Source organism: Antennarius striatus, chromosome 11, assembly GCF_040054535.1.
Source record: "Antennarius striatus isolate MH-2024 chromosome 11, ASM4005453v1, whole genome shotgun sequence".
Classification (NCBI taxonomy): Eukaryota; Metazoa; Chordata; class Actinopteri; order Lophiiformes; family Antennariidae; genus Antennarius; species Antennarius striatus.
In genome coordinates, this window is record NC_090786.1 from 19,114,934 (window position 1) to 19,142,500 (window position 27,567).

At 40.0% G+C, this 27,567-nt stretch overlaps 1 protein-coding gene across 1 annotated transcript in view; it reads right to left on the minus strand.

Annotated features, from left to right (window-relative positions):
- The window catches only part of cdh23 (cadherin-related 23), a 208,418-nt gene that overhangs the window by 95,682 nt on the left and 85,169 nt on the right, over positions 1-27,567 (minus strand). The window contains exons 8-9 of the mRNA XM_068326936.1: positions 27,219-27,297; positions 131-243 (exon numbers count right to left, since the gene is read on the minus strand). Coding sequence (XP_068183037.1) covers positions 131-243; positions 27,219-27,297 — 192 coding nt within the window. The remainder of the gene's footprint in view (positions 1-130; positions 244-27,218; positions 27,298-27,567) is intronic.

Here is a 27,567-nt window from a genome sequence, read left to right on the forward strand (position 1 = left end):
TGAGGCTATATCAAATGCTGAGATAACAAAGCTCCCTCTTGATCCACCACTAAAACAGACTTTTGATTTCTTCTCTATGCTGGAACAGTGTCTGTCCACCCTTCAAACAGCCTAGCATTCAGCAGCTCACCTTGACAGTAAGAGTGAATCCTGCTGAGTAGAGTGGGTTTTCTCTGTCCAGCTGGCCATTCACTGTCAGGGACCCGCTGATGTAGTCCAGGGCAAAAACACTATTGGTGTTCCCTGGATGGATGGAATATGAGAGAAGGAGAGACAGAAGCAGAGATGAGAAACTCAGAGGGACAAACGCAACTGCCGTTGTGGATAATTCAACATAACTTCTGGGATGTATCGTAGAGCCCCTGGAAGGGAAGGCAGTGGATGAGCTATGTGAACGTCTCTATTTCATACATTATGGATGCAGTTTTTCTTGCTGCCTTCGGCTGACCCACCACCTCCAACCTATTCACAACCTGCCTCTCATGGATCCCTTTGTGTTCAGTCTTTGTCACTGTTCCACTGCCTCTCCAACTTTGAAGGCTGAGGTTACTCCAATTCATGTTCACTGAATTCATGATGCATTGTTTATCAAGGACTATGAATTTACCTCTGATTTTAGATACCACAGTCAGTAATTGCACTGGGAAAATGGCAAAAATCCCAAGAGCTGCATAAACATCAGCTCATTATTTGCACTTAAAGGGACAATGAAGTTAAAAATCAAGAATTTAGTCTTACCCATGATGCTGTTTTCAGTTTTAGATTTCTTTGGTGTGAGTTATCAAGTTTTGAAGATGTCTTCGCAAAGCTCATGTACCAATCTATATAATGATATCACATAGCAAAGTTTGTGTCCATTAATTCATGAATCTGTTAGTCCACAGATGTTGTTGTTCATTTAGGGATTATTGTATTGGATTATTTTATTTATTCATCATCATACAGAAGGAAATATGCATGTACACGTAGCTTTGATGCTAACTATCTATGCCAGCTAATATTACAGAAAGGCAGCGGAAGAAGGTGTTAACAAAATCATGAGATTATGAAGATGAGCCACTTTACTTTCCTATGGGTAGATGCACATTTCCTCCTGTTCCACGATCCGTTATAGTTCAGTAGAAAGAAAACAATGGTGAATGAATGCATTAAACTGCAAAGGCCAAGCACCGCACAGGGCTGTAGTGGGGTTAGTGGTTAGGGGTTAAGCTGACAGAGGCTACTATGAAAGGCACCACTTGTTCATTAAGACATCACAAAAGCACTGATACACTGACAGAAAAGGTATTGGGAACAAATTGGATTTCTACATCTTGCTCAAGGACACTTCAAAATCCACAACACCACCCACAGACAAAAACAATCTAGAGGGATAAATAGCATTGCAGGTAAAAAGAAAAACATTATTTTTATATTGAGTGACTGCCCCCCTAAAAGGTACCTTGTATAGTGTCAGAAAATGACTGTTTCTATGGTGGAATATTTTCCACAAATGGATCATTTTTTGGTTTCTATCGTGGATGGGCTGCTGTTTGACCCTGATTTAGATTGTACTGGTATGACAGAAAAAAGTGTACAGACATGTCAATAAAGGGAGGGAAGACAAAGACTCCAGCCAAATGAATACACAAATTATGAAATACTGGCATTAAAATTGTGAGTCTCAGTAACAGATTTACAAAACAAAACTGGAGTTGAAAGCATGTCCTGGGGGTCAAATAAAATCTATGGATGGTGTGATTAAATGTTTGAAATGAGCAAAACAAACTTTCCCAGTTTCTTAAAAATTAATCAATTCTTTGCCAGTTGTTTAAATCAACAATCCAGACCTTACGACTGATTGGACAGAAATCCCAAACATTAGGTCCAGGTCCGGTGATAAAGTAATGAGAGGGCATATCATATATGGAGGAACTCAAATGATTGATCTAATTTACAAATTGAAGGAAAAGGAAGTTGATGGTAAATTTTTTTTTTTTCTGATATTGTATCATCTTTGCCATTGTTGCATGTCAGGCTGATGGGATAGAATTTTACTTTTAAACTTTAACAATTAGTATCCTTCCCAGAGTCTTATGGGGTGTAATTAAGATGCAACACAAATGTAAACAGATGTCAAATTCAGAAGGAGTGTCTTCTTCTTTTCCTTTCGGCTTTTCCCTTCAGGGGTCACCACAGCGAATCAATTTCCTCCATCTAGCCCTGTCCTTTGAATCCTCTTCTCTCACACCAACTACCTTCATGTCCTCTTTCACTACATCCATAAACCTCCTCTTTGGTCTTCCTCTAGGCCTCCTGCCTGGCAGTTCAGAACTCAGCATCCTTCTACCAATATATTCACTATCTCTCCTCTGGAAATGTCCAAACCATCTCAGTCTGGCATCTCTGACTCTATCTCCAAGACCTCTAACATGTGCTGTCCTTCTGATGTACTCATTCCTGATCCTATCCTTCCTGGTCACTCCCAGAGAGAACCTCAGCATCTTCATCTCTGCTACCTCTAGCTCTGTCTCCTGTCTTTTCTTCAGTGACACTGTCTCTAGACCAAACAACATCACTGGTCGCACCAGTTTTGTACACCTTTCCTTTCATTTTAGCTGAAACTCTTCTATCACACATCACACCTGACACTTTCCTCCACCCGTTCCATCCTGCCTGGACACGCTTCTTCACCTCTTTTCCACACTCTCCATTGCTCTGGACTGTTGACCCTAAGTACTTAAAATCCTCCACCTTCTTGATCTCTTCTCCCTCTAACCTCACTCTTCCACTTGGGTCCCTCTCATTCACACACATGTACTCTGTCTTACTGCGGCTAACCTTCATTCCTCTCCTTTCCAGGACAAACCTCCACCTCTCTAGCTTCTCCTCCACCTGTTCCCTGCTCTCACTGCAGATCACAATGTCATCTGCAAACATCATAGTCCATGGAGATTCCTGTCTAACCTCATCTGTGATGGACACATCACCATAGCGAACAAGAAGGGGCTCAGAGCTGATCCCTGATGCAGTCCCACCTCCACCTTGAACTCCTCTGCAACACCTACAGAACACCTCACCACTGTCTTACATTCCTCATACATGTCCTGTACTGCTCTAACATACTTCTCTGTCACTCCAGACTTCCTCATACAATACCACAGTTCCTCTCTGGGCACCCTGTCGTAAGCTTTCTCCAGATCTACAAAAACACAATGCAGCTCCCTCTGGCCTTCTCTGTACTTCTCTATCAACATCCTCAAAGCAAATACTGCATCTGTAGTACTCTTTTTTGGCATGAAACCATACTGCTACTCAAAAATGTTCACTTCTGCCCTTAGTCTAGCTTCCACTACTCTTTCCCATTACTTAATTGTATGACTCATCAGCTTTATTCCTCTGTAATTTCCACAACTCTGCACATCTCCCTTGTTCTTAAAAATGGGCACCAGCACACTTCTCCTCCATTCCTCAGGCATCTTCTCACTATCTAAGATCCTGTTGAACAACCCAGTCAGAAACTCTACTGCCACCTCTCCTAGACACTTCCATACCTCTACAGGTATATCATCAGGACCGACTGCCTTTCCACTCGTCATCCTCTTCAATGCCCTCCTCACTTCATCTTGACGAATCTTTGCTACTTCCTGGTCCACAACAGTCACCTCTTCTAGTCTTTGCTCTCTCTCATTTTCCACGTTCATCAACTCTTCAAAGTACATATTCCATCTTCCCATCACACTACTGGCACCTGTCAATAGACTTCCGTCCCTATCCTTAATCACCCTAACCTGCTGCATGTCCTTCCCATCTCTGTCTCTCTGTCTTGCCAACCTGTATAGATCAGTGTCTCCCTCCTTACTGTCCAACCTAGCATGCAAGTCATCATAAGCTTCTTGTTTGGCTTTTGCTACCTCTACCTTCACCTTACGCTGCATCTCCCTGTACTCCTGTCTACTCTCCTCAGTCCTCTCAGTGTCCCACTTCCTCTTAGCTAACCTCTTTCTCTGTATACACTCCTGTACCTCCTCATTCCACCACCACGTCTCCTTATCTACTTTCCTTCCAGATGACACACCAAGTACTCTCTTACCTGTCTCCCTGATCACATTAACTGTAGTTGTCCAGTCATCTGGGAGCACCTCCTTGCCACCCAGAGCCTGTCTTAACTCCTTCCTAAAAGTCATGCAACACTCTTCCTTTTTCAGCTTCCACCATTTCGTCTTCTGCTGTCTTTGTCCTCTTCATCTTCCTCACCACCAGAGTCATCCTACACACCACCATCCTATGCTGTTTGGCTACACTCTCACCTACCACTACTTTGCAGTCACTGATCTCCTTCAGGTTACACCGTCTACACAAGATGTAGTCTACCTGTGTGCTCCTACCACCACTCTTATAGGTCACTCTATGTTCCTGCCTCTTCTGGAAGAAAGTATTCACTACAGTCATTTCCGTCCTTTTTGCAAAGTCAACTACCATCTGTCCGTCTGCGTTCCTCTCCTGGATACCAAACCTGCCCATCACCTCCTCATCACCTCTGTTACCTGCACCAACATGTCCATTGAAGTCTGCTCCAATGACAACTCTCTCACTTCTAGGCATACTCTGCATCACTTCATCAAAGTCCGACCAGAATTTCTCCTTCTCCTCCAGCTCACATCCTACCTGTGGAGCATACCCACTAACAACGTTGAACATCACACCTTCTATTTCTAGCTTCAGACTCATCACTCTATCCGACACTCTTTTTACCTCCAGGACATTCCTAACAAACTCCTCCTTCAAGATAACTCCATTTCTCTTCCCATCTACACCACGATAGAACAACTTGAACCCTGCTCCTAAACTTCAAGCCTTGCTACCTTTCCACCTGGTCTCCTGCACACACAGTATGTCTACCTTCCTCCTCTGCATCATTTCAACCAACTCTCTACCTTTTCCTGTCATAGTTCCAACATTCAACGTCCCTACTCTTAGTCCTACGCTCTTGCCGCTCCTCTTCTCTTTCTTCGAGCGAACGCACTTTCCTCCTCTCCTTCTTCGACCAACAGTAATCCAATTTCCACCGGTGCCCTGTAGGTCAACAGCGCCGATGGCGGTCATTGTTAACCTGGGCCTCGACCGATCCGGTATGGAAGTCATAGGTTTGATTCGCATCTTTGATTTGGCAAAAGTTTTACGCAGGATGCCCTTCCTGACGCAACCCTCTGTATTTATCTGGGTTTGGGACCGGCACAATAAGACACTGGCTTGTGTCCTCTTGCGGCTACATTCAAATTCAGAAAGAGTGTATATTTAAGAAAAAATATTTATCATTCTGAACATTAAATATCTTATCACTGTTCTGTACAGGTAGTCCCAAAGATAGTTAGACTATAGTGTACACAACCTGCCTGTTAGTTCATACATTCATTCATTTTCCTGACTGCTTCATCTGCTTGCGCGGGTCATGGGGAGCTGTAGCGTATCCCAGTTGGCATAGGGTGTGAGGCGGGGCAAACTCTGGGCATGACGCCAGTATACCGCGTGGATTGTTAGTTTATGTTTCTGTTTAACTATTAATGGGGTTGTCCTCCTGTAGGAACCAAAATGATGTAGGAAACAATGTTTGCTGGTTAGGTTTCTGCCCCGAAGCATTAACTGACACTAACGATAAGTGCTCAACTTGGAACTTTGAACTCTGAATGTTTTGCTAGTTGATGTTAACTCTTGGTCAAGTTAACTGAGAAACATAATGGAAATAAAACATAGTAATCAAACATACAGGAGCATGTCTAACTTTTGATGACCAGGAAGTGCATCAGCGCATCATTCAAGTTAGTGTGGTGGAGTACCTCAGTGGATTAGAGCTTGGTTTAGCCTCTTCACCCTCAAGGAGAAAATGCATTTGGCAAATGTATAGATGTTAAAGTAACATTACAGCAGTGGTGGACGGTCAGGGCCAACAAGGCCTTCTCTGATGGTCTAACATAACCAGAGATGATGATAATATTTATGATGAAAGTTAATTATATTTTAATGCATTTTCCTTAAAAATATATTCAAATATATGTATAAATATATAATTATACATTTGGATATAATATGACATAGGCAAACACTGGGTAAGTGTTTTATTTTGAGATTAGAGGGGTTTTATCCAATCAGAATTCAGCTAGCTTGTGTTGCCAGGTTGAATGAAATCAGCCCAGGACCTTCAGAATCTAGAATGCAGATCTCCCTGCACTTTATTTGAACGGGAACATATAGTTAATAGGCAGAGGCGATAGTCAATCATATCACGAGTTGGCAACTAAAGCCTTCTAGCTGGCCTCACGTTACCCGAAATGTACATGTCCTGTGATTGGCTACTCACTCTATGCAGACGCTATTCAGACGCACATTTGAAGAGAAGCTCTAGTGAGATGAGGGTGCAATCCCTGAAGGGGCTAACCTGTTCTAGCTAACCTGTTCTAGCTAACCTGAACAAGCTAGCCTGTTCTAGTTAACTTGAACTATCTAACCTGTTCTAGCTAGAGGAGTGTTCTTGAGGAAAGAAAGGAGAATGGATTTTGTGTTCAAATAAGGCGTTTGAATAACTGTTTCTGTGAGTTTCATTTATCAAAGTTTTCATATTTAATGTTCTTGTAATTTTATTTCATTTATATCAAATCAATTATAATGAAATAAAATGATAAATATTCCAAAAAAAATAAAATAAATATTGCTCTTCTGCAATGTGTGTAAATAATGTGGTACACTTGCGCAGCTGTGTGATTGTAGTGGAAATATACAAAGAGACTTATGTACCTGGTGTAAAATAGCCTGTTTTATACATGAAAGAGGTGATGCAAAATCTAGTAGTGTGTTAGTGTATGTCTGTATTTCGTTTCTCTAGCTGTGGTGTCATAAATGATGGTCATTTCAGTCGGTTTTGTTCTGTGACGTAGATGTGTGACGTCTATAAAAGGTGTGGCCGCGTGGTTCTTCTGTGCAAGTGACAATAAAAGGAGTGGGGCTGACCCATTCGAGAGCAGTTATAAAAATGTCTCAGTCCTGAACGCTACATTGGTGGCAGCGGTGGGAGCTGCTCACAGCATTATGGGATGTGTTTATGCAAGTTTGACTAAGGATAGCATCACTGACGGCCTAGGTATGAAATGCACGGCCCGCCACTGCATTACAGTACTACAGGATTTTATTTGTGTGTCCTGGAATTTTTTTTGGTCATTCTTAGAGTGTAGTTCTTTGGTATTTAGAGCGGTAATGACGTTTAAATGACCACAAATGGAGATTATACATTGAAATCTAACCCTCTATGCCATTATTTACAGCTTCTATGTTCATCTGTCACAAACAGCATTGATGTTGTGGGTGAATTTGACCCTGTGCATGTTTATATACCCAAGGGTTGTCCAAAACAAAAACAAAAAATCTACAAGTATTGTTTATATGTCATTACTAACTCCATTATTAATTATTCTATCAATATTTATTGCAATGTTGTTTCTTACCTCTCTCAGGTAATGGTTCAATTTCTATAATTCACTCATTTTCTATAAAAAAATGTAACTTTTCTTATTGTTTCACCATATTATTACTATTGAAACACCATCGTATAAAACAATAGGATTACAGTACATTGAACATTTAACATTGACACATAAGTTAGATTTTGTTTTACAAACATGACCTGTTTATGAACCAGAAATGAAAGAAACTAATTAGCAATAGCAGATACGAACAAGGTGTGTTTGCGTGTGTGCCTGTGTTTATGCGTGCTTGTCTGTCTGTCTATTCGTTCATCTACACAGCCCATGAGTGACATGTCACCACACTGTGCTTTGTGTAAAAGAATTTGGCACATTTCACAAAGGTCATGCTTGTCTTCAGATGGCCTGCAGACCTGGCACGTCTTCCTCTTCCCCTTTCCCCCAGAAGTAACTTAGAAACAAGACGACCATGATTTCTTTACTTTCTTTACTATGGTGTAAAGACAAACATAATGCAGACTCATACACTTACATACACACAAACACACACACACACACACACACACACACACACACACACACACACACACACACACTTACTGACCACGCACTGGTGTACTAGGTGCAGTCTTCTCCTGAACTTCCCTCACTTTTGCTCAAAATCTAGCCCTGCCTGTTTCTGCATCCAACAAGCTGTCTCTTGATTGGTCCTTTGACTTATAGACCCCGGCCAGGACGAGGCGCTCCAAATATGCATCTAAATGTGTTTTGTTCAGCTCCTTCCATTCTTCCTCAAAGTACGCCTCCCCTCTATATTACTTATTTCTAGCATGAATTTCTGCATTGAATTAGGTATGACCAGCTCAAAAGCTGACTTGATGTCTGTCAGACATGTCACTGCCATCCAAGTGGGCCCTGGCGCTGTCTTTATTATGTTTTCTGCAGAAAGTTTAGCCTGACGCATATTTGGAGATGAAGACCACTCTATTTCACAATTTTTTGACATATATGTCTGGTTGGAGGAATAGGAAAATACAGTAAATTCCCAGAATTTAGCTCAAGATCGTTTTCATCTTCAGACACATTCTCCTATATTTCATAGTCATGATGAAAGATGACTTCCACAGCCTCCTGCACTATCACCTTTTTGCTTCTGCTGCTCATTTTGTAAAGGTCTGCCTGATAGAGTATAATGTTGGTCAGACTCCCATGCAGATAATCTTTTATATGTTTTGCCCCCTCCACTGTTCAGTGTCCACTGAATGTGGGTGAAGGTTCCTGCGAGAACATAAATGGTTCCCGTCACAGTGGTTCCCGTCAAGTCATAACACTTGCACCTGTGTGTGTGTGCGTGTGTGTGTTTGTGTGGGTGTGTGAGACAAAGAGAAAGATAGAGAGATTGGGGTGAAATATGACTTACAATTTGGAAAAAAAAATTGTCCTGGTTGCTGGGTTAAATTGACCCAAACATTGACGTTGTTTTATAACATGCAGGAGGTGGTTGTAAATATATAAGAGGAATCATTTTCATATTATATGTTTATTAAGCCAGTAATTAAGCCAAGTAGAAGGAGTTTCAAACTGAAAAATTTTTTTTTAACTACTTTTCCCAGATCTTCAAACTTTAAAACGGAACATAACAGGAGGGTTAATAAAGACTTACGAACAATTCAACTTACCAACAGTCTTTTGGAATCAGTTGTGTACGTACCTGTATTCAGATAATTCTGCAAATCAATATGCATCTCGCCTGATTGACTACTGTCAGTGTTTACTGACCTACACCCCCTTGCTGCATTAACTTTGTTACAGTATATGCCAGGGAAAGCAATTCAAATGAGAGTTGTCATTAGCAAGTTCATGTGTGCCTGGCTTTTTAGTCACTTTAATTATACACGTTAAAATATTAGTCTGAGACCAACTTGAGTCCTCCCCTCATATTTCTTATTCCCTCTCTTCCTTTTCAAACTACCATCCTTCTCATTAACTGTCTCACCTCTCTGACACTAACTTTTGACAAACTGAGACTCTCTCTCTCCCTCAAGAAGTGGTGAACCAGTTTTTACAGACTAAGAATTTTATAGATTGAAAAAACTAACAAAAAAAGTAAAAGGCATGATTGTAGGAGAAATGATTGTGGAAAACGGATATTTTTTTTCTTAATTTTGTCTGTTTTTTGATAAATATTAAAAAGTTAGATGTTTATTTGTTCAAAAAGCGCACACTATTATTGAAAATCCTCTTTACGTGAATCTGTTTTGTGTCAACGTGATTATTTTGTAATTTGACTTTAATGAATAAATTTGATGTTAAAAATCAAATCAAAATCCCCCCCCCGCCCCCATGTCCCCTCAGTCCCATCTACTTTGCCCAACATGTCATATACACTCATCTATTAACAAAGACTTTCTCTGAACAGTGTCATTAGGACTCTTTGAGTCTGTCATGTGAGTTGGATAAAACGCCTCTTTGCACATAATCATAATAGCAGTTCCTGTTTGAATATTATCAGAGGCTAAATCATGTCTGTCTGGCCCTGATTCACTTCTGCCTACTTAATACATGTCACTGCGAGCATCTAAACTAGATGTTTAGTACACCTCCTGGAAGAAAAGAAGCACTCTGTGCATAGGTGCAAAGGTACATATACACAGCATGGGTAAATTTACTCTTGGTTATCAATACTGTAATTCAAGCTAAAGATCTAGGGAATACCGTTTTTTTAAATTGTCAAATAAAACCTTGAAATCCCTTTGATGTGTAAAGAAAGACAAAACAATTTAGGACTCAACCAGAATATCTTGACCAACATCTGCTTAATTTCATTCAAGGTTTGCAGTAATAAAGAGAGCAACAGGCTAATATATGTCATCAACTTGTTCTCTAAACAAACCCACAAATGGTTTTGAAGAAACTGAGTAAATAATAAACACATCATCCTGATCCTATTACATACTTTCTATGGATGTATGAGCTTTTATACAATCAAATACTAGAGTTCTGTTATGAAACACTGTAGGGTAATAATCTTACTGCATTCTCAAAACCCTACATCATCTTGAAACCAAATAAATTATTAGACACAGAATTAGTCCCTCCCTTGACCTGATTCTTTTTAGGAACTAAAATAACTTCCACAGGAAAAATATCCACTTAATAATTCTGGGACTCAGAAGAATCACTGGGGAACTTAAACCATCAAAAAAAATGGATACATCAGATTTGTAGTTTTTTCAAATCCTGTGACGGTATAAACACACAGGGCGTCAATCATGGTGTTTACTGCCAAGTATGTATGAAACCTCCATTTGTCTTCAGAGCCAGTTTCCAACCAAATGGAATTCTTCAATGTGAAAGGTTTGTGTCTTCTTTTTTCAAAATTGTGATGGACAATGTCTATCAATCTCAAGATCAAGATCAAGCAAATGGGATGAACATCTAAAGGGGAATATCATCAACTTCTCAATTCATTCAAAGGAGCTGCTTATAGAGTATGTTTGTTCATAGAGGCAAAGGAAACTGTATGCATCATATTTACTGTAAGTACCCCTCCCACTTGCCTATATCTATACAAACATCAAGGAAGATTGTCAAAGTCCCTGCCTCTCATTCCCCTCCTGTCACATTTCTGCAGTATTTTTCCACTCTCCCTCCCTCTGCTCCACTCTACCTGCCAGCCACGCCTACTGCATCAGCCCACTCTGCTCACCTGCTGAAGATCACTGCAATCAGGCCTGCATATACTGTAGTCTCTCCAGCACCTTCACTCCTTGCCAGCGTTCATTCCCTGTCTGATCTCCCGGTGTCGACTCTGCCTGTCCCTGACCTGCCATCCTCGTCTGCCTCCCAGTAAACTAACCTGCCTTCTGTCCCTGACCTCGTGCTCTGCCTCAGTGTCTCTGGTATCTGCCTGCTGGTCTGGTCTTGACTCCTACGCCTGGCCTCATCTCCTCTCCTGCCTGCTCCCCAACAGTGCCTCTGTCTTCGCTGACTGCTCACCTGGCTACGACCCCCCCCCCCCCGCCTGTCTCCGACCTCTCTTCAGCTCACTCCTCGTCAGCCTCACAGCACGTGCAGCCATTTCTCCAGAACACAGAGCATCCTGCTCGTCTTCTTGGTGATAATAAAGGTCATTACCAACTGTTCCTGTGTGCCTGTGTACTGCATTTGGGTCCAAAGCACACCCGTTTCAAAGGTGATGATGCCAAATTCCTTGTCTTATGCTGTCATCATTGGAAAGAAACCTGGATCAAACACTGTGAAAATGGCCACCTGACATCACCACTGCAGCCCACATCTCTTTATGGGACTGTGCTGAAATATGAATTATGAAGAAAATAACTAAGATGGATGGAATACATATCCATTGAAAACATCTCCTGAAAAAAACATCCAACCGCAAAGCAGATCTATGGTAATCTTCACATGACAAGAATTACAGTAATGGGTAGAAAACAACTTTCACTGGTCTGATTTTGAGACAAGGATCAAATACTATATGACATCCTGCTAGGGTTGCCAACCCCAGTGTAGTAGAGCAAAAACAGGCCTCATACATATCCTGACAGATAACCAGGGACACGGGACTAACATTCAAAGGACTGGGGGCAGCAATAAATGACAAGTTCTGGTGAAAACATGTGACATGCGATCTCGACCTTGGTTAAAAGATGAAAAAGATTATGAAATTCACTGTCATCAGGACAATATTTACTCGTATAAAGATAAAGAACAGTTCTTCATTGCATTTGAAGTGTTTCCTTCAGCTGTATGTACATGTTGTGTGTAAAGAAACACATTCTACATGCAGCCAATATTCACATCAATTTTTTCGGGCACACTCTGAACCTTGAGCTGCTCTATCAGGGATTAAGAATCACTTGCTTTCAGATAGTTTATAGCAATAACTGAGGGCAAGACTCTAGAGAAATATGGTCAGATGGTTAGTCTACAGTACACAACAGCTGGGGTCAACAGATTAACCCACACCTGTGTTCCCACTCCCTGCTCACTACTCTATTATTGCACTGAATGAAGAGGAAAGAAGCTACAGGGCACAGTACACAGAAGGGAAGGCTGGCAAGGGGAAGCACAGCTCTTGATTCAACTAGATTACAGTAAAAACGTGGGAAAAAGTAGAGGGCACACAAATCTGTCTAATTTTATGTCAACATGCATTGAGAGATAGTGGGTTGATTGATGACACTAGCCCTGAATTAAGGAATTATCATCTATCCTAATTAATAATCATTATTTACAGCTTTTTTAGTACCTGTTAGGAAGGGGAAAAAAGACCATAGCCGTGAAGTAAAAAAGAATGTCTTGTGTTTAAGACTTTTTATTTGCTCTATTTTTACAGCAGCTTTCACAATGTAACATACTGAAAATTGTTTTTGGTAGTATTTGCTGAAACAGCAAATACCCAAAGGTACATTTTTACATTTTGTCTAAGAGAAAATGAACATTCTTCCAAAATAGATGAAACCAAGAATCAATAAAACTGAACGTTCCTTTGCACAATATGACCCTGTGTAATCAATTTTACAATAACAAGCAGCTTATGAGGAGTATTAATTTACCATTGTCACTGCGGTCCAGTGGAAGACTCTCCAACAACAGTTGCCTGTAACCCAGATGGCTAGGCACTCACTAGATAAAGCAACTTGTTGTGTTTATACACTACCTGCAAACACACATACCTGCAAAAGTCACACAAAATGTTGTTCTATGAAGTTTGTGCACAGTAGCAGCAGACCATCCCTTCTGCTCTCTGTATGCATCCTTTAAAGAGGTTGTGACTCATGGCTTCAGGGTCCACAGAACAGCCTTCCACCTCAGCTCCTCTGTGTGTTGAGTTTGACCAGAGAGACAGACTGAAATTACACACAGTGACTCACGGGTCCCACTGAGAGGGCAATATAATCATATTCTAATTGCTGATAGCAAGTGCTCTCCAGTGATCTGCAGTACTCAGTGATTAGACCCCCGGGGAATGAAAGTGTCAGGAAAGATATATATATATATATATATATATATATATATATATATATATATATATATATATATATATATATATATATATATATATATATATATATATATATATATATATATATATATATATATATATATATATATATATATATAATTTTGTACAAATAAATACAAACTTTCTATTCACTTTGCATACTTTGTGTGTGTGTGTGTGTGTGTGTGTGTGTGTGTGTGTGACAGAGAGAGTGAGAGAAACAGAGAGAGAGAGAGAGAGAGAGAGAGAGAGAGAGAGAGAGAGAGAGAGAGAGAGAGAGAGAGAGAGAGAGAGAGAGAGAGAGAGAGAGAGAGACTAACTGGCAAGGTTTGATTCTCTGATGTGAGACATTGGGGATTAGCTATGTTCGCACATAACTGACAGTACTGGACTGGAAAATGAGAAACCATGCCATGATTTTGTCTAGTGTGGAGAAAATGCACTCATACACGCACGTCAACATAAACGGCCATAAGTAGACACACTCACAAAAACTCACAGAAACAGCTATTTCACTGTGGGGCAAATTGAGTAAGTGCACAATTGTTTCAATAGTCATTTCTGTAATTACAGGGTAAAAGTAATCCGAACAATTTACCACTTTGAATAATCTAAGTATTACAAAAGCATACAAAAACATGGGGGAACATTTAATTTTATTTAACAACAAACACATCTGAATTCTTGTGTGACAAACAATGAAGTGAAGTCTCATTTACTGAGAACGGAACCCTCATTGAAATTCTCTCCTCCACTGGCAAAGAGCAAAAGGGTGAATGCAGAGACGGAGAGGAAAATAGAGTGGGGGGAGAGTGAGTGTATTAATGTCACAGAAGTGGAAAACATACATGTATAGTTATTAAGAGGTGACTGCCCATGAAAACAGAAAATATCAGGCATTTGACCCGATGAGTTCAATCAGACGTGTGTGACAAGTGGATGACAGTGACCTTCTCCAAGCAAGGGGCTTTTGTCTGAAAATACAAGAGTTCTTCAAGTGTAATCGCCATGACTAAGCCAGTGACAACTGTTTTCTCTAATTTGTGACAACATCATGGGGGCGCTGGAACATTCTAGAAATGTGATATGGCGTGCAGCCAGTACTCAGTCTTTGGGCTAAGATTTTATGTTTTTTGCCACACAAATTAGTGTCACTTTTGAGGATTAAGCCTGGAAGCAAATCATGTTGATGATGAGGTTTTAGTTATTGTCTTCAAACCACACACTTTTGAAGCTAAATGAACAGCTTCTCACAAAGAATGAGTTCCTTGTACATGTACACAAATGTGATACACACCTCTTACGCTGTGACAGCTACCAGATTATGTGTATGTAATTTTTGTGAGTGTCATATGGAGTGATAATGGCCCTGTGGGTGTCTTGCCAGTCACTGACAAGCTGTTTCTTGAATACTCAATGAACTAGTTTCCTAAAAAGTTTTCCTTAAAAATATGTTTAAGGACAAGTATCTTAATGCTGCACATGGAAGAAGAAGGCAACTTTCGTTTTTGCTCTCACTGACAATCACACCTTCATAGTCAGTTCTAACCATCACCGTGGTCTTGATACCAACAACTCATCTTGTTTCACCAGTAATGATTGGACCTCCAGTGCTTCTCTTGAGCTGAATTTTTGTCACAAGTGGTCATGGATCCTTAACTGACCAATCATCATTCAGTAGCAGAAATATGCGAGTTGTTTGTGGGTGAAAGTACCCTTTTAAGAATAATAAAAGTACATTAGCATAAGAAGTAGTGTAAAATTTCATTTTTAATTTCTTCTTATTTCTATACTTGCAGAAATTAAGAATCATATTTCAGTATAGGGTGCACTGACATCGTACCCAGTACCAGCGGACAAAGCTGGTATTGACAAAGAATGCAAAAAAAAAAAAAAAAGCATAAGAGAAGGTGAAATAATTGTTTTAATTGTCTTTTTTAAAATGTCCTTTCAGTCCCATTCATTTATGACTCCTTCATGAGTTCCCGCTAGGGACTCATGTAGAAGGGTTATGTTGCTACTATAGGCTTGCTACCATAGATCGCTACCATGGGCTACTTCCATAGGCTGCTACCATACCCTGCTACCATAGAGTTGGTACAATACAGGCCTTGATATTAACTTTTTTTCTTGGTAGCACTGGTGCTCCCAAATTTAGAAGTTAAGAGCACCAGCAAAGACTTTAGGAGTACCTACCCAAAAACAAGGCATACAGACAATATATGTAACGTGGTATGTATTTTATTCACAGAACCGTCAACACTTTTGTAAACATGTTTGTAACATTAGTTGGGTCTCCTGGCTCTCAGTCCCTCTCTCATCCACCTTTTCACTGAAGGCCTAGCAACAAAGTTCTCCTCAGGAGGACCCTCTACACCTTGGGTATTCAATTAAAAGTCACGGGGTTCTGGTTAGAAAAAATTCCTCCTTAGTAAAAGGTCCGAACCCAAGTCCAGTTTGTGTCTTATAGCCGGCCACTATATCCACATTATCATTTATAATCAATTTTCAATGCAGGATATGTTTAAGCGAGTGCACAGCTCTGTTACCTCACCATAAATAAAAGTAAACCCAGGCAAATACATTTTAAGCCTTTATGTTAGATTGAAGAACACACAAACCTCAGAATTAAAAAATAAAGTGCAAAAAGAGCTGAATAATCCTTTTTCTCGTAAATTAAAGACATCCCAGCCTAAAGAACTGAAGGCCTACACTTCAAGTAAAAAAACATTAACAAGTTCAGAAAGCATGAATAAAAAGTGGCTCATTCAGGGGAAAAATACAAATGGAACTTTCTTCATGAGAGAAAGGGGCATGTGGCCTGCCAGTAATTTACTTGTATACAATGTGTGCCTGTGCACACCTTGTGGTGGTCACCTTGTGGTGGTCTCTGTCATGTGTGATGAAAGAGACCGCTGGACTTGATCAGCATCTTTTATTGCTGCATGTATGTCCTCTCCCTTTGTGTGTGTTTCATATTGGTGTTACACTCAGCAAAGAGCTCCTTATCTTTATGAAGGAACCTGACACACACACAAAAACTACAACTTATAAGTGTCCAGTTTTTCCACACACCTCATCTTTCTGTTTTCCCCAAAACAAAATGTCAACAACAGCTTTGAAGCACTTATTCACAATTGTCCCATCACTAAAAGATGTTTTATGTTGCCTCAAACTCCACCATGCCTTTAGTGAACATTCGTTTGCAGTTTTCTTGGTCATTTTGCCCTCAGCTCGGACTTCTGGGGATAGTTCTGTGCAAAAGATCTGTGCTTTGTTTCGTAGTGGCGCTTCATGTTACCAATTTTAATTCATGCTACGTGTTCAGACCATATGAGGTAAAATGGTTTTGAACTGCCAGACGGAAGAATAAACATAAATTTTGTCCACTCACTGTTAACCAGCGGTTTTCCTCATTAACCTCCCTTTGGAGCTATGCTGTCTCCCTTCTTCTGTGCTCTGCTGTAGCGGTAAACTCACAGTGGTAGCGAGCTGTCTCACTTCCTGGTACGCTGACAGAGCAGGGTAGACAAACGATCTGATTGACTGAACTGAGTGGCGCTATTACCATATTAACTGGAGGAGCAACGCCCGCCGTCTGTAGCCGCGAACTGCAAGTAAAAATGCGCCAAGAAAATCTAATCTCGTGAATTTATCATGGTGTGGTCACGGGTCCGGACAAATCAATCACACAGTCCGGATCCGGACCACGGTCCGCCATTTGGTGACCCCAGCTCTATGGAGAGAGAGAAAGAGCGAGAGAGAAGAGGGAAAAAAAGGCATACCAGATTTTTTTCCCTAGTCGCATGGGTGCTCCCAAATATATTTAATAGTCACACTGATAAAAATTTGGGCGCATATGCGACCAAATGTGGAACTAGGTGAGGAGTTTCCCCAATGAGAAGAAGAGACAAAGCATGTGAATGAACATGTAAATATGAGTTGATATATTGTTTTTGGGCTTTTATGACTTTATTTCCAGCACTAATTGAGAGATGAACAGCTAATTGCACTTGGTTTTCTTATGTATTTTATGCTTCTTTGAGTTTATTAATAATCTTTATTTAATTGTGTAAGGATTATTAATGCCAAAATGTTGCTGAAAAATGCTTATGTTTTTTTGTTGAATTTAAATGTGAACCTTTTTTTTTTCAAAGTGTGTAAGTACCTAATGTACTTCAAAAGAGCAGGAGGGTTAACTCACTGTCCTGGACCTCTTGCAGTTTTAGTTGAATACTCCTGGTATGGTGCACACACACAATTAGCTTCCCATCAGCAAGCATGGCCAAAGTGTGGCCAGTGGGAAACTATGCCTAAGCAGAGGTACCTGTAGCTCAGTTTGTGTAAATATGAGCAAGAAGGTCCAGTTCTTTGGCAACAAAGCTTCAGATCTAGTAGTAACCAATGGTAACGGGAAGTGTACTGATGATTAATGGGTGGATCCTCTGTTCGTTTTCGCTACAAATGCTACAGAAATAAATAAACTGATTGTTAACCTGGTCACAGACAAAAGTATTGATCCCCACTTTTCAAGAAAATAATGTAACTCAAATCTATTGATTGTTGCCTTTGATCTATTAGCTCAAGGTGTCACATTCTTTTTTCAACAAAGCATTGTGTTGGCAGTATACTATTCATTAATTTCATTCATTCATCTTCCAACTCGCTTCATCCACGTGTGCGGGTCATGGGGAGCTGGAGCCTATCCCAGCTGGCATAGGGTGTGAGTTGAGCATTATCTCTGTAATTTGTGTGTGTGTGTGTGTGTGTGTGTGTGTGTGTGTGTGTGTGTGTATTCGTGTTTGCATGTGCGAGCGTGTCTGTGTGCGTGTGCGTGTGTGTGCATGTGTGTTTGTGCATGTGTGTGTAAGAGACAGTGATAAAGTGACATTTGTGAGAATGTTTGTCTTCCTCTAAGAGTAGAATACAATACCTGGGATTCAACTGCCTCTGACATCTTTTTGCAGTTTGCCAGACAAACAAAATCTGTTGTGCACATTCTGTACAAACAACTGCTGGATGGAAGACAGCAGGAGATGAAATTGCATTTGACATCTGGAAATATATTTTTTACAAGCTGCTAGCTTTGAATAGAATTTCTTTAAATTCAGCAGCATTATGTTTATCTTGTAGAAAAATTAATCAAGGGTAGCCTCTAATGCTGAACTATATATGTTAAAGTTTCTATTTTACAGTGTGCATCCCATAATGTTTGATGACTTCAATGTTTTGAGGCATGTTTGTCATTTTCATTGACCTGGCAGGTACATGTGACTGTTTGAGGTGGGTTGAAAAAAAACCTTTCATCAGCTGGAATTTCATTTTAATGTAAAAAGTCAAGTTAGAGGAGATCAAATGAGGAAACCTTTCGTAGTAGTGCTACAGTATCATAGCTTAGTGAGGTCTGGGCATGACTATGAACAGACACTCCACTGTAGTCAACTGGATTTAAGATTATGGTGTGATCAGTGTCCCGCAGACTATCCCCCTTCTCTAAGAGATTACAAAGGGACAGGCTGCAGAGAGCCTCGGAGCGTCTAATTGAAAACCCAGAGAAATCCCAGTGAAGGCACAGCCACAATAAGAGCTCCCTGTAGAATAACAGGTATTAGCCTTGTCTATATTATGGCATGATAAGAGTTAGGTGGTATAGAATTAGAGTATTAGGGTGCGGCAGCACAGAAGGACAGAGATACACAAGAAAGGTAGACAAGGGGGAAAATCGCTTCACTATTTATCAGTCTGTCCTGGTGGGAATGCTGTGCCAACACCTGTCTGACCTCTATGCTACAAGGAGTCAGAGACAATGCCCTAACAGCATTATGTCTGACTCCTGTGATGGGGCAGACCGGATGTTCACAAGCTACCCAGTCAAAGGCCTTACGTGTCACCATGGAGAACATGTAGCTACACGGATAATATGTAGCTTGTGTGAGACATACAAAAACTTCAAAATAGTCAAATGAGTCATCTTTTATCAATTTAGATGATTATCTACTTGGGTTACAGCAAATTAAAATTCAATGCAGTCAGGCAGGCGAGTGTGAGAACTCGGAGTTGGCTTGCATTGTGAATTTTTTTTAGTTTCCCGACACAATGCATTGAGCAAAAATCGTCCGAAAGGAAAGGAAAGACAAGCATAGAGATGGAAACAGGCTTAAGATGGGATTAGTTGTGCTTGCTTGTGACAAAAGAGATAGAAACAAGTGCACGAACAAACAGGCAGATAGGAAGGGCTTGAGGATGCTTTTATTCTTTGAGATGCTAGGCTTATTATTTTCTGCTGGTTCTTACACCACCATTACACCAGAGTGGAGAGGCTATGCAAACTTTGCATTAGGGCTTAATTTTTATCCCAACAAATAGCTACTCTCTTGGATGAGACCTGTTGGTCTCTAACATCATCATAAGAACATGAAAGCTCTTTTCAAAGAGGTTAACTAAACAATCACAAGGAGAAGTAGGGCGTACTTTCCTTTCACTGTACTGTTCCATTCACACCATTTTAATCTAATAACATTTCCTCTTCCTCTGTCACTCTGTTTTTTTGGGGTTTTTTTAAAGGTAGTCTGTTCTTGTACAATTCACAGCACTTTCTTAGTCAGCAAGACTACTCAAAATGATTCACAACACAAGAATTCACCCTCTCTGCCACTGGAAACAGTTAATAGTATCTCGCCCAAGGAAACTTTGATAAGAAGTCCGTAAACCTAACCCTAAACCTGACCATAACCATAACCCTAACTCTAACCATCACCTTTCTAATATGTCACTCAAGCAAAGGACTATTGATAACAGATCACTATTAGTATCATGATTGAGTATCAAACAGGTTCCTAAAAGGCTCAGTCATTCACAGAGCAGATGGGGACAGGTTGACAATGTAGTAAACATCCTGGTGGGGAAATGGCTCAACAGTTTAAGGACAGTGTTTAATCACTTGGTTCTTGTTGCATCTAGGAGATGGACATCTCTCTCATTCGATTCATACTACCCAGGTTAGACAAGATTCACCCGTAAATGTGCCTCAATATTATCAAAAGATTCAGAGACTTTCAGGAAATATCTCAATGGGCAGGGAAAAAACCAAACGCAAACGCCCAGGACCCTGAAACCGTGAGGTAGTGCTGCCTTAAAAACTGATTCCATGAAGCATATTTACTGTATATATGGTGAAGGACTTTGGACATTTATTATCAGTAAGCACCGTTAACTGCTTCATCTTCCAATGTAATTTGGCATAAAGTAGAATATTACTCCATGATCCAGGGAGTCTAAAATTCAAAAACTTTACAGAAATGATAGCCATTGTGTCCCCTGGACTAAATAGGAAACAAACCATCCAGATCTTTAACAACTGAAAGTTCAGTCTGTTTCAATATATAGTGTGTCAATTATTTTTTAGAACTGGGCTTGTGTACAACATGAGCACCTATTATGTAGACTTGGTATGTTCGTCTGGTATCAGTGAGACTCTGTTCTGTTCGCCGGTCATGGTTGTCTTAAAGCATTTAACATTTTGCAGGTTTAAAGCTCAGTTTGGATTCAGTTTTCATCAAAAACAGCAATGGAGCACAACAAGTAACTCAGTATTAATGTATTTGCTCAGATTTGATGATTTTATAAATTATATTTAGTACAGAGAAGCGCAGAGAGTTGTTGCTATAAAATGATACATCTCACTCAGTTGTGATAAAGTGATTGGTTTCTGAACACTGTAGATCAATGAGGGGTCAACTCATCAAAAGTATTTGTTCTAGACGGGATTCAAAGATAGAGCGAGAGAGAAAATGTTTCAATTAATATCCCCGAGAGGGACCGGAGTTGTATGAAAGAGTGCAAAATGAATGAACAAGCTGATACTTGTTTGGTAGATACTCAAAATAGTTACCTGGAGAGCGCCTGGGAAATTGTTCTGCTATCCACCCTATGTCTTCTAATTCGACAGTTACCAGCAAGAGCATACAACAAATTAATTTATTTCAACAGGACTAAATACTCACTGAGAATAAATGTGGCAAACTGACTCAGATCCCAGAGTCTTCTACATGAGAATTTCAGATCACGGGAAAGCTATTTGGTTTTATTCATGAATAAAATATTACCTGGACAATGTCATAATCAGCAGACATTCAGCAAATAGTGATGATGTCATGAATATGTCTGATCAATATTTTGTTAGTGGCTCAGGTATCCCAAACAAATAAATTACAAGAAATCCCAAATTCATTCATCATATAAAATCTCTCACAACTTAAATTCACACACAAGTTTCTCAGTAGTCCTAGAGTTACTCATTATTCTGAATATTATTCATTACTTTAAATTATAGTCATAGTCATCATCAACTTTATTATCAAATGTACTATATATGCACGGCATACAGCACAGATGAAATGAGAGTCCTCTCTGATCCACAGGCAGTAAAAAAACACGAAAGAACCGCTATATTAGATACATCACATGGTTACTGATGTTTACAAGATGACCTACAATAATTACACCGTCAGCATTGAAACTAGCAGTGACTTCATTATTAAGCATTAATATGCTTAGTATTTGACGTTAAAAAAGGAAATGTGTGGAGTAATTACAACGGCATCTGCAATGCTGCCGTCATTAGGTCAACAACTCTACTGTCATTTTGATTGTTTATTTTGGGCAATGGCAGATATGTGCAAGAAACTCAGTCCTTATTTTTATCATAGGTTTGTCTTATTTATAAAACAAATTGTATCAGAAAATCAAACTGCTGTTTCCAAAAGCTGGCCTACACTTCTATTCAGTGTAGGGTTTGATTGGAGCATTTGCTGTACAATGAGATCAGTGGGTCAGACTCTAATAAGGGATACATCACACCCTGTGAACCAGGGATTTACCATCAGAACCGCCTCCATGAATCTCTGCCATCATAACAAAGTCCTATCGTTTAGACACATCAAATCCCAGATTCACCCAGTGATTGGAGGAAAGGAAATCCTCAACTTGAGTCCCACAATCATTACCATAAATCACAGCTGCAATTAAAACCTCGTTTATCTTAATTACTGAACTAATGAGACGAGTCCCGCAGGAGTGAGCTGCACTCTGTGAGGACACTTGGGGCAAGAAGTGGGAAGGCGAGGGGGGTGTTGTGTAGAGTCACAATTAGATCTGAAAATAAGCATGCTCTCATCCTAATCTGACTGAAGGAAGGACGCATGAGTCTGGATAGACAGAGACATGTATGAGAACACACACAACAAACACATAGTTCAAAAAAAGCATTATCTGACACAACCTTCCCACCTTTATCTCTTGGCACAGCGTCACCCTTCAACTTCCATTATTTATCAAACTTATAATGATGTTATCAACCCTACAGGCTCCATCTCCATAAGGGCTTAGTATGGTGCTATAACTCTTGATATTGGAACAACTGGGAATATATTGCAGCGCTTAATTAATGTCTTTTTAATGCTCCTCTCCTCTAGAGCTTAACTCAGCCCTTCAGCTTTGCAACAAACACACCAAACAGAACAATACAACACGTGGCAGCAGATTGTAACCAAGACTGAGTATGTGTGTGCACTGAATGGGACAAGAGTGGTTATGGTGAGTGCCATGGAGAAAAGGGCTATAGGCATTGGACAGCACACACACACACACACACACACACACACACACACACACACACACACACACACACACACACACACACACACACACACACACACACACACACACACACACACACAAGCAGGGTCAAATTCCTTCATTCAGCTATGAGGTCAAACAGTGACTCAGCAGATGGTAAAACAATGAATATCTTCATCATCCAAAATTCCGTGGGTGTGCCAGGCTTATCAAGCAAGGCCAGCCCTTATCAGCCAGCTGGCAATAGTGGAGGCACCCGTGTCCCACTATCCTGCCCATTCCTGGCTTCACAGGGGGCATACAGAGTTTAAAGAATGTGACTGTAATCATAATCCTACCAATTGGTGTTTACCGTCGCCACACAGATCAATGTTTCTGTTCATTCATCCTGGGATTGAAGCATCGATTGAGGTACAATATACAGTACATACCCTTCAGGGCTATAAATGTAGTATCACATCCATGCAGAGACCAGGACATCAAATCAGTTGGATTTTTTTATGATAATATGTACATGGAATTTACCAGAAAAGACAAACAAAAGAAGAATGCACACATAAATTCTTGAAGAAAAACAGAATTTTACAGCAATAATGAAAATATGTAAAAAATGACTCTGTCATCTAAACCAGCGGTCCCCAACCTTTTTAGTTCCACGAACCAGTTTTATCTTTGACAATACTTTCACGGACCTGTCTTCATTTACTCGATAATCGTAAATGATGTCAGGACAGCTGTAGTATAATAATAAATCCTCCACAGTGGTTTTATGTAAAATGCAGACATCAACAGACAATAAACTTTTTTTCATAAATTGATAATCAAACAAAATTATCGGTAAACAAAATAATTGTAAGACATACTGTATTTATATTAAAAACTCGATTCAAGTGCCTACATTGATGAGACTTATTTTGAAATGTAGCGACTTCTGTAGTGGCCCCCGACTTTTGGAGTGTGGGGGCCACTCCTAAAGACTTTTTATCTCACAGTTGTAGCCTCAGCTATTTTTCATGGGGTGGTCTGCTGGGGCAACAGCATCACTGCGGCCGACAGGAAGAGACTGGACAGGCTGATTAGGAGGGCAGGTTCTTTCCTAGGATGCTCCCTGGACTCAGTGGGGGTGGTGGTGGAGAGGAGGATGACAACCAAGCTGTCATCGATGATGAAGAACCACTCCCACCCTCTACAGGGCACACTGAGATCACTGGAGAGCACCTTCAGCGATAGGTTGCTTCACCCAAGATACGTGAAGGAACGCTATCGCAGGTCCTTCCTGCCCACGGCTGTCAGACTGTATAACCAGCGGTCCTCCCAGCGGACCACTCAAAGAACTCAGAGAACTCAAAGAACTTACAGAACTCAAAGAACAAAACATTGTAATTCTGGATGAACAATGTAATCTTCAGTCTGTAGTGTATATTTTTGATGTGTAAATATAACTACATTCTGATAATATGATATATGTTAATATGTTTACAATATGTGAATATGTAAATGTCATATGTTGCAAATGTTAATATGTTTGTATATTATTTAAGTATTTATGTTTGACCCCCCCCCCCCCCGCTGCCACGATCGCACAAATTTCCCCACTGTGGGACAATAAAGGTTTATTATTATTATTATTATTATTATTATTATTACAATCAGTGCATTTAACGTAGGAGAAATACTGATAATTTCCAGTAGTAGGGTGAACAAGTCAATCAAGTAATAACAATTACAATAATTAGAAGTAGTGGTTGGGGACCGCTGATCTAGAGGTGACGGGAGACAATGACACTTGAAGTGTGTTCCGGACGTCCGGTTTACTCCGCAGTTTGATTTTCTTTACAGTCACTGCAGAAAATCACGCTTTCACAAGGACAGGAGGTTGGAAATGGAAGCAGGGTTTTCAATAATTTTTAGGCAATCTCAGGATAATCTGCTTTGACTTTAATCCAGAACACTGGCATGGTTGTGGGTGGTTAATTTAGGGGTAATGGTTGATAACCTGTCACGAGATAGAGACCTGTCAAGCGGAACAGACACACGCATTCGTCTGAGCGTCATTCCACACAGACGTCGCTTTTCAAAATACAAAACATTTTTCAGACTTAGAAGTAAATAAAACGTAAAGAATACTAAATTATTTTTTCTTTCTGTGCAGCCTAGTACCAAATGACCCACGGACCGGTACTGTTCCATGGCCAGGAGGTTGGGGACCACTGATGTAAATGACAGGTTTAATTTCTAACAATGTTACAAATTCAGTTGTTATTAACCCTGAATATACACATTTAGGTTTTAATTGAATCTACTTTGGTAGCAATTCTCTCCCAGTAAGGTTTCATAGTAGATGCATAGTTGAGTGCTACATTAATTTGCAAAAAAAACCAAAACATTTTGCTTTTTTTTTTTTTTAAACCAGTTTTGATATGGAAACAAGTCAGGTGGTCTTACATAGATGCTACAGCCTCTGAATGTGTGTAACATGGAATCCTTCTGATAAACGTGTGAATACAACAGTTTGTCTTTAAATTCATTTTTTTTGTCACATTCAAAGCTTCCGTCCAGACCTTCTGTTACTATGAACACTGAATGATGTCAACACAAATGCAAAGCCCTCAGTACAGGTGTAATTGCACTTGAGACTAATTGAGGAAACATCCCACATTATTATTTCTGTCCTCGGCCCCTCTGAAGGGCCACTGACTCCACTGACATCTCTGTAGCAACCTAAATATCCCCAGGCTCCTTTAAAAAAAAAATCACATAATTCTGAAGTTGCTGAGTCGGGAAAATCTTTCAAAAATGCCTTCAGCAAATTCTAAATAATTCCTGCCTTCTTGGAAATTCCATACTGAACGTAACTTTTTATTTTTTTCAAGGATTGTTTGAGCAAGTTACAAATAATTTGATCATTTTTCACAACACTTGTGAAAGTATCTATAATCTATAAGATGTTAAATGTGTGAAAATGTACAAATTTTTTATTGATGATGGGGACCAGAGACTGCCTTAAAAACTGTGCTGTAAGTTGTAGAATTACAAGAAAACATAGTAAACACATGACAAATTGAGATATTTCCATCTTTGTTCTAATAATGTGCATCTTTGTTTGAAAAATAGGGAAGTGAGACTCATTATAACACAAAGTGTGAACAGCAGTTTATTTTACGACCACATCATCTGGCACGGATGATGATTTCAGGATTTCCCAGTTTAGTTATGAAGTACTGCTCTACTGGTAACACTGGAGCATCATCAGTTAACATAATGTCAAGGTGAAACAATATAGGCGGTGTTGAGAAGGAACTGGCTGTTCCTCCCAGTGACATCTTCCGTGCTGCAAACTAACCAAAGAGATTCTGATATTACTACACAGATTAGGCAAAATAACAAGATAGCGCTCTAATAATGACAACCCTAAATATGGATGCACACCAAAACGTAACTTAGAGCTCCTTGCCCCGAGGTAAATCTGCTCACTAAGTTTCACTGGTCTGTTTGTGAGTTTTTGAGATATCCTTCTGGCAGACAGACAGACAGAGTAACTGGCAGGCACAAACATCGCATCCTTGGCAGAGGTAAGAAAACTCAGTTCAAGAGTATTAAAACAGAATCACTGCTATAGCCTTATCAGCATCGCGCAAAGTGTTGCTTCTTCTCATCTTCTTTAAAGTTCGACTCTCAGGGATAGTTACACTAACACTAGTTATCGATTTTAGTGGGAAGCCCGATATCACAGTCATTAGTACTGACACTTTATTTCAGGGCATTCGCTCAATCTGCTTGTGTGACATATCTAATAAAATGAGCGTAACAACACAAGCAGATCGGGAGATACATTTTGTCACACTGACAAACTCGAATCCTGTTTGGATGACACAAGCCAACATGTGAATGATTAAACTAATGACTTCTGCACAACTGCACCAAACAGTGATTAATAATATCTTTCAGGGAAGCCTGTTCTTCAGTTCTGGTGTGCTGCTCTGCTATTATTGACTTCTGTGCTGGATGAGACTTGTCTATTATTGCTGGGGGATTATGATAAGAAGTGATCGATCCCCCTCTCTGTGCTGTGAATGTCAGATTGATTATATGACTCAGACCTGAGATGATGGTGTAGCCGATGCCTCTCGGTCGGCCAAGATCCTGGTCAATGGCCGTTATCTTCCGCACTTCATACCCCTGCAGATGCACACACAAAACGCATGGTGTAAACTGCATGTCATTGCATTTGGAGGATTGTCTTCTGTAGTTTCTAGGTACACACTGCATTGCTGTTGGCAAATGAAATTGATCATTTCTGTGCAACGTTTCAGTTAAAGCCAAGTTATAGCTCATTTTTGGCTGCAAGGTGGCAAAATCTATAACAGCAGCGTCAACATAGTTTCAACATATCATTCAGACACACATCATCCAGAGAAAAGCATAAATGAGTAATTTTCTCTAGTAAAA